Source organism: Vigna unguiculata, chromosome 1, assembly GCF_004118075.2.
Source record: "Vigna unguiculata cultivar IT97K-499-35 chromosome 1, ASM411807v1, whole genome shotgun sequence".
NCBI classification, from domain to species: Eukaryota; Viridiplantae; Streptophyta; class Magnoliopsida; order Fabales; family Fabaceae; genus Vigna; species Vigna unguiculata.
The window spans coordinates 40,447,751-40,456,526 of NC_040279.1; the positions used below are offsets into that span (position 1 = coordinate 40,447,751).

Here is an 8,776-nt window from a genome sequence, read left to right on the forward strand (position 1 = left end):
TACCACCAAAACATAATAAAACACTTTTATGCCGAAGGCCGTTCGAAGAAGTCCACATTATCTTTATATAATCTACTTGTCCATTCAAATCTAATAATATAATTCCAAAAATAGTTACCCACCACCAACAATCGGCACTCTCGTGTTCCCGAAAATGTTGGATCTAATTCCTGCAAAATAAATACATGTCCAAAAAATTGAGCAACCAGTAATATGTCCAGTCTCAAGATAAGAATTATTTAAAAACTTAGACCTGATATCGTTCTAACGCATTGGTTATAGCAACAACGTTCCCTTTACAGAGTTAGCAGACGCCAGCATTCAGCAGGTGTCCCTTTACACCGTACTTCAATAAATTATTGAGAGATTGACGATCTATATCTTCATAAATCTCAATTGACTTTTGATATCTGAGGATCATCAAAAACCATTAATATTCAATTTAACATAACAAGAAGGTTCTGATAAAGCTCCTTCCATTTAAAAAATATGTTTCCATTGTAATTAGAGCAAATTATACAGAACCACACGTGACCCATACCAGATAAAGGAATGGACCGACTTTTGTTCACATCCTGTACCTAAGCCAACATATTATGGATTGTCAAAAGAAAGATGCAAGAATTCCGTTAAGATCATAATAGGCCCTTCCAATAAATTCTCAGCGTACCAAAATCCATACAGACCTAAGCTAATGCTAACCCGAGGAGTGTGGGTTGGACAAAAAAAAGGAACATAACAAAATAAAAGGCCAGAAAGATTGTTTCCAGAAGAAAGTACTAAGTTCTAACAAATTAAAGAATGAATCTGAGTTGAAGAAATATAAATCAAGCCATCACTATAATAATATAGATACAATATGCAGAAAACACAATCTTACTGTTCTAACTGAGCAGCAAATTGAGCAACTTTTTGTTTGCATTGGTTCGCAATAGTTGTCACCTCTTCATTTTGAAAAATTTCAGCTGATTTTTCTTAGTAAACAGAGCCTGCTCAATATTCTGTTCAGACTCATACAATTCAGAAATTTCCTGTATTTCAATTGTGAAATAGTGAAAACAAGTTAAAACAAGATGACAGTAACTCAAGCAAACTCAGAAATCAAGCAAACTCATATACTTCAATGCATTTAATTCAAAATCAATTTCCATAAGCTAGGATACGAGTATTAAATATTAGTTATTAAGAATTAATATGAAATGTAGAAGGTCTTGTCTAATTCATCCTATAAAAAGATATAGTTGCAATACAAATAACATAAGCTCCAAACTAATAATTGAAACAAACAACAAATAAAAAATATTGCTATCCAATATAGTTGTTTTCATTTGTTTCTTCTTAGGCTTACAATCATAAAAATTCCAATCTAATAATTGAAACAAATAACAAATCAAAATATTGCTATCCAGTATAGACATCCATAAAAGGAATGAATCCCTACTAATGCTAGTTAATTTTAATATGGCCTTACACAAAAGATAAAAGTACGAACCCCTACTTGTAGCTTATAAATACAAAACCGGTATCTTATTTACACATATGGAAAGATTGACCAATGACAACAGATGTGTTTCACATATTATTTGTCCAGGCATAAATGCAGCAACTGTTTTCTATGATTCACATTGATGTCAATACAAAGAAATAGAGTTTAAAAGGAATTGGCCTTGCTGTGTGGAAGCAAGATATTCGTTTAGACCAGAAATCATAAACGACAAAAAATTCTGGTGCATGCATACCATTTATATTAGTTTTCTTGTAGCAATGTGCAGCATCAACATGGACCTGTGAAGCTCAATGCTTGCTTTCCATCTAGAAACAGAAGACAAGACAGCAATGACATTTCCGGCTCAATAGAAAATTAAAGGATGCAATGTAGATTCAACGGTATAAACCCCACCCCAAAATCCCAACCCAGAATGATACCTTCAAATGGCAATTTGCCAACTTTAGGTATGTTGCTCCAGCTTTGTCCCAATGCCACAAAATAGATCAAATCAAGAACAACAAACAGAACTATTCACTACTCCATCCTCGATTTTAAAGCCAGTAACATTCAACAAAATAAAGCGAATAAAAATTCATCAATATAAATGTGAGAACAGTCACAACATAACAGAGTATGGTTAATCAGTTGATCATAGTATCAAGCACTTCTTCTACAACTCTAATTTTTCTGTTCGAGTAATTGATCAAATGGAAAAACAATTGAAAGCTCTTTCCCGTAAAATCATATAAAACTAATTGATTAGGGAGAGTTCAACATTTGGAATCGGAACTATAACACTCGCCGATTGTACTAGTACTAACAACTATAATAAAATTATAACCGGTATCAAAATTAATCATCTTAATAAAAAAAAAAAGTTGAGAGAAAGAGAAAAAACATGATTTGGCGAGCTAGAAGGAATTGGCGGCTTTATCAAAGAGATAGACGGCATCCTCGTATTTGGAGCCAAACAAGCCCCAGCCGCCGAGCTTCTTCTCAGCTTTCTTCTTGAATTCTTCAGCCTTCGACAGCTGATCCGCCATTTTCCCTACTATCGAAACTGATAGCGAAGGATTAATTAAGAGGGTTTTGTTTTTTTTTTTTTCTATTTATATTTATCCAAATACTAACCCTTGTACTCTCTTCGCTTGAGAAGATGATTTTGAAAAAGAGTGTGAAAATTGATTCGTCGTAGGTGAATATATGTGTTTTTTTAGAAAATTTAGAAAGTAAATTGAATATATTTAAAAGTGAATTTTGTAAAAAATCAGTGAATGATTTGAATGATATGATAGATTAAATAAAAAATTATAATAAATGAAATTTGAATATTATTAAAATACTCTCTATAATAAAATTATAAAAAATAATTCTTAAATTAATTAAAAATATTATATTTTTAAAACTATTATTTAATAAAATTTAATAAAAATAAATTATATTAAATTATTATTAATTATTATTATTATCAAAATATATATATATATATATATATATATATATATATATATATATAGATAAGAATTACATGGTTGATTTTGAATAGAATGAAGTTATATGGATAAATTTTGCATTGATCCTCTTAAATTTTTTTTGTAAGGAATGAACTTTTATCCTTATCTGCAAATCCATCTGCATTAATATTTTAAAACAAACACAAATTCTTTTTGTAATCCATCTTCAGAATTCAATGTATTAATTGGATTTACTCATGCGACCTCATTCTCTAACACTTCCTTTACGGTTTAGGAAGTAAAATATGTCTAAGAACTATCGAATTTTGAAATTCAACTTATCTATATACCAAATTTAAAAATTATCTGATTTTGAAATCTGATAAAAACAATTAATGAATTTTAAAATCTTTAAAATATATATGATTTTGAAATTTGGTATATATATAACATTTTAAAAAACTAAAACAAAAACTAAAAAACAAATAAAAATAAGCATATATATATATATATATATATATAATTTCTTTAGTTTGTTTTTCTTTATTTTTTGTTATTTTATTTTTTAATTTTTTTTCAATATTCTAAATAAAACAAATTAAAAATATAAAACAAAAGATACATGTAAATATGTTTTTGAATTTTATTTATTTTTCTTTATATTATATATAAAAACAAAAATTAAAAAAAGAAAAAAAGAATATAAATATATAATCCGGTAATTATTTAAACCGAATTTCAAAATCCGATAATTATTTTAACCGACTTTCAAAATCTGTAATTCTCTTAATAAAATTTTGAAATTCGATAATTTTTTTAATTAAATTTTAAAATTCTAAATTTTCATTAATCAGATTTTAAAATCCACTATTTACCGGAACAGATTTTAAAATCTAATACTTTCCTGAACATATTTTCTTTTTTAAATCTTGAGTAAAGTGAGTTCTTATGAGTGAATAAATATAAGGAGAAAAAGAAAATAATTTTTATCTTAGTCAAAAAATCAAGGGATTTAAAAAAAAAAATTGGGATGCAGAATAAAAGTTTGAAGGGCAGGAAGAACATCAAAATCTCTTTGGGCTTTTTTCTCCTATCGTGCCCAGGTATCGTACCCAAATTAAATTTACTTATAAATAAGACTTCGCAAATTAATTAAGAAACCGAAATTACACATTAAGGACAAAAAAATAAGCCAGCAAAGTTACAGAATACGAATGAAAAAATTAATTGAAGCCAAAAAAAATTAATTAAGTTATAATATTTTACAATTTTAGAATTATTTTTTAAAATTTAATTTACTATAATCATGTAATTTCAGTAAATATATATATATATATATATATATATATATATATATATATATATATATATATATATATATATATATATATATATATATATATATATATATATATATATATATACAAGAATAAAAATGCAGGTCAGTACTTTGGAAGCACTGAGATCTGGCCTAATACATTTTACCTGTGAATTGCTATAAACAGTGATGTAAATACCATTGATTTCACAAACATTATTGTGTAAATAAAAAACTGATATAGCACTATGTTTCAATTAAGTTTTTTAAGTAATGTAGGACATTTGAAGTTATTCTATGTAAATTGGTGTAAATAATTATTTAATTTTCAATTGGAACATACTCCAGTTTAAACATTTAAAATGAACATTAACTACATTACATAATTAAATGCAATAAATTGGTAGCAAAAGGTTTCTAATCGATAATGCCCTTTCAAGAATATTTGTTTTGTCTCATGAACCATCTATGCACCTATTGTATTGTATAACAATTGAATGCATTAGTTAAAAAGCTTTTTACTACACTTAAATCAACTTTGTGTATTTCGTTAATGTATTTAAAAAAAATTATTTAGATTTAAAATACTAAATGAGGTTTTTATATATTACTCGGTTAAATTGTTTAACAAATTTTATTGTTGATTTAATTTTTTAAGAAAAGTTATTTTATCTTTACATTAAATTTAAGCAACAAAAATATCATAAAATTAATATACAAATTACATAGGATAGAAAAACGTGGCGCATGAAAATATTTATATTAAAATAATCAATATTTTATTCAGTATTGATTTAAAATGATCTTAATTTTTTTATTTGAAGTTTTTTATTTAATTTAAAATGAAATTAAGTTTAATTAAATGTTAGTTTAACATTAGTGATTCCGATTTCTTTTAATAACTGTATACAAAATTAATAAAAGTTCTATAGAAGTTTAAAATTGTATTAAAACTTTAATTATTTTTAAATCAGTGTAATTTCATCAAAAGTCATTAGCAAAAGAAATTTAAATACTATTCACAATTTCTTTTATAAAAAATGATTTTTGTGATAGAACTTAAGTATAAAATATAATTTGCAATTTTTTTTTATATAAGAGATAACTTTTTCGTGTATTCTGAAAATAAAAAGTATCTTTCCAATTATGTAACTTGTAACTTTTATTTATGTAAAAAATATCTAACACTTATGATTTGTAAGTCTATTAATTGGTCCGATAGCTTTAAAGACTGAATTATGTTAAAAATGTAATATTTAATTATAGTTTAAATATAAATTTACAAAATAAAATTTATTCTCATTAAGATATTATAAATCAATCTTATTTATACTGATTCATTTAATAAGTCTCATCCTAATTTGTTCATTTATTTTTTCCTAAAAGTAATATTTCCGGACGTGTAATTTCTAGCAAATTCAGCAGTTTTTAACAATTGTTCTGATATGAATATGGTGTGGATAATTTTTCTAAGATATATATTTATTTTGTTGTTCAAAATGAATCCATTAAAAATGTTATCTTAGATAATAATGTAATTATTATTGGATAATTTAGTCTGTGTACAAAGTAAAATAATTTTGTCATAAAAATAATAAATATTTTGTTTTAGACAAAAGTGCACTGTGAGGAGAAATTAAGATATACTGACTCTTTGTAGAATGAAAGGAAATTGTGATGACCCAGTGACTATAATTTTTAGAAGACTTATCATTTATAAAATGTAAGTTATCCATGTAACAAAAGCACTCTCAAAATATAAATTATTCATCTAAAATAAAAAATAATACCATATTTAACATAAATTCTTAAAAGTTGTCTTTTTCTTTGTAATATATGATTTAACATTCTCTCTGTTGCATTTATGGTGGAACTTTGTTATCATTCTTCAATTCATTCTTAAAAATTATAATTTGTAATTTGGTTTCTTTAATTAATTGGCCATATGATATTGCCTTTTTGACTTCTCAATATTAAATTATGGCAGCAAAATCAACATGAATGATGATGATGATGTATACACCGCCTTTATAAAAAGGAAAGAGAAAGTGTGATTGTTGTGACAAAGCATAACCATTCAAAGCCACAGCCCAACCTCCGACTGTTCATTATCAAATCCGACAGTTTATTCGCCGTTATGTTTCCGACCGTGGGAGTCAGCGTCCCACTATTGGGCGAGTCCGATGGAGCGATGCCGCCGGCGTCTGTTCCCGGAGCGGTGTTCAACGTGGCGACGAGCATAGTCGGCGCCGGAATCATGTCAATTCCGGCAATAATGAAGGTTCTTGGCGTGGTTCCCGCTTTCGCCATGATTATCGTTGTGGCCGTGCTCGCGGAACTCTCTGTCGAGTTCCTCATGCGTTTCACGCACTCCGGTGAAACGACGACGTACGCCGGCGTCATGAGGGAAGCGTTCGGATCGCCGGGAGCGTTGGCCGCGCAAGTTTGCGTCATCATCACCAACGTTGGGGGCTTAATTCTTTACCTGATCATCATCGGTAACAGAATCTTCCCTTTGTTTTTATTCCTTTTGAAATTATGAAAAAAAGGCGGAAATGTGTAGATTTTTTTAGATTTTGGTTAGTTGTGCCTAATATGAATATTGCCGGGTTTTGGGTTACATGCATTGTGTTTGGTGAACTTTTGCTAGTAGTTTTTTTTTTTTTTTAATTTTCCTTTTTAATATATATTAAACTAACCAGTTATTTTCATTAATGTCAGTGCTTTAATTATTTTCAAGCAATCGAACTTAAGATCTAGATTTTCTTTAAGTACTCCTGATTTACTTTAATAAATTTAATTTAAAAGTTTGTATTCGAAATGTATGAATAAGTGAAATTGGATAGAAGAAAGATGCAGAAAGGAAAAAAAGAAGTTACTGTGGTAGGAAAATAAAGAGAAACATAAAATGAAAATTTAGTACAAAAATAGCTGAATTGCAATTATTGCCTTTGTTGAACAACAGGGGATGTGCTATCTGGAAAGCAAGATGGAGGGGAAGTGCATTTGGGTATTCTGCAACAGTGGTTTGGTATTCATTGGTGGAATTCTCGGGAGTTTGCTCTTCTCTTTACTTTGGTCTTCGTCATGTTTCCATTGGTATTGTACAAACGTGTAGGTCAGTGTTACCAATTTAATTCTTTGCAGAGTTTCTTGTATTTGGAATTGAAGAGTTCCGTAACTAACGTGTGTTTTTGCTTTTGGTGTTTTGGAACTGATAGAGTCCTTGAAGTACAGTTCTGCAGTGTCAACTCTTCTTGCAGTGGCATTTGTTGGCATATGTTGTGGGTTGGCTATTTTTGCACTGGTGCAAGGAAAGACGCAGACTCCTAGATTGTTTCCTCGTTTGGACAACCAAACCTCATTCTTTGATCTATTTACTGCAGTTCCTGTTGTTGTCACAGCTTTCACATTTCATTTTAACGGTAATGGACCCGATTCCTATGTCAATTTTTGAAGGGCATGCCTAGAAGATTTCGGTACTGATGGTTGATCTTTGTTGCAGTGCATCCAATTGGGTTTGAGTTTGCCAAGCCATCTCAAATGACAACAGCAGTTCGATTAGCATTATTGCTTTGTGCTGTGATCTACATCTCAGTAGGCCTATTCGGGTACCTATTATTTGGGGATTCAACACAATCAGACATTCTCATCAATTTTGACCAGAGTAATGATTCTGTGGTTGGTTCCTTGTTCAATACTTTGATCCGTGTAAGCTATGCACTCCACATCATGCTGGTGTTTCCTCTCTTGAACTTCTCTTTGAGATCCAACATAGATGAAGTTCTCTTCCCCAATAAGCCTATGCTAGCCACAGACAACAAAAGATTCATGATCCTCACTGTGGTGCTGCTTGTATTCTCCTACCTTGCTGCTATAGCAATCCCAGATATTTGGTACTTCTTTCAGTTTCTTGGATCAACATCGGCAGTGTGCCTTGCCTTCATTTTCCCTGGCTCTATTGTTTTACGGTAATCTACCATTTAACTTTAAGTAGATCCAAATTAAAAATTGCATTGTACAAATATGTAAACCAGTGTCTTATTTTTCTCTGTTACTAATTTCAGGGATGCATGTGGTATATCAACGAAAAGGGATAAAATTATTGCTCTGATCATGATTATACTTGCCGTGGTGACAAGTGTGCTTGCCATTTCCACCAACATATATAATGCTTTTAGTAGCAAGTCATAAAAGGTGGTTCTCTCATTTTCTCCCCTAGTATTATTTTGTTTTTTTAATTTTTATAGAAAAAATTAATTGGTGAGAGTGGGTGTGGCTGGGGAGAAAGACAATTGTAGGCGCATTTGATTGCTGTGATTGTGTTACTTTTGTATCTTGGATGCCTCTGTTGTTTATCATAGAATTCATATATGATAATGATGTATTTTTGAACAGCATTGCTTTGTAAATTACAATTTATTATTAAAGAAATGGATCCAAAGGTCCACCAGATTGTGCCGTGTAAGGATGGTAAAAGATCGATGATCTCTTGGGGAACTGTTCTGATTGTCT

General features: G+C 29.4%; 1 protein-coding gene and 1 pseudogene across 1 annotated transcript; one reads left to right on the forward strand and one right to left on the reverse strand.

Moving 5' to 3' along the window:
* Nucleotides 1-2,644, reverse strand: LOC114174655 (annotated as a pseudogene).
* A 3,650-nt stretch (nt 2,645-6,294) lies between these two features.
* Nucleotides 6,295-8,776, forward strand: LOC114163866 (amino acid transporter AVT6C-like). Its single transcript, XM_028048238.1, has 5 exons — nt 6,295-6,759; nt 7,227-7,379; nt 7,483-7,686; nt 7,767-8,232; nt 8,329-8,776. The coding sequence occupies exons 1-5, from the start codon at nt 6,399-6,401 to the stop codon at nt 8,453-8,455; spliced, it is 1,311 nt and encodes a 436-aa protein (XP_027904039.1). The 5' UTR covers nt 6,295-6,398; the 3' UTR covers nt 8,456-8,776.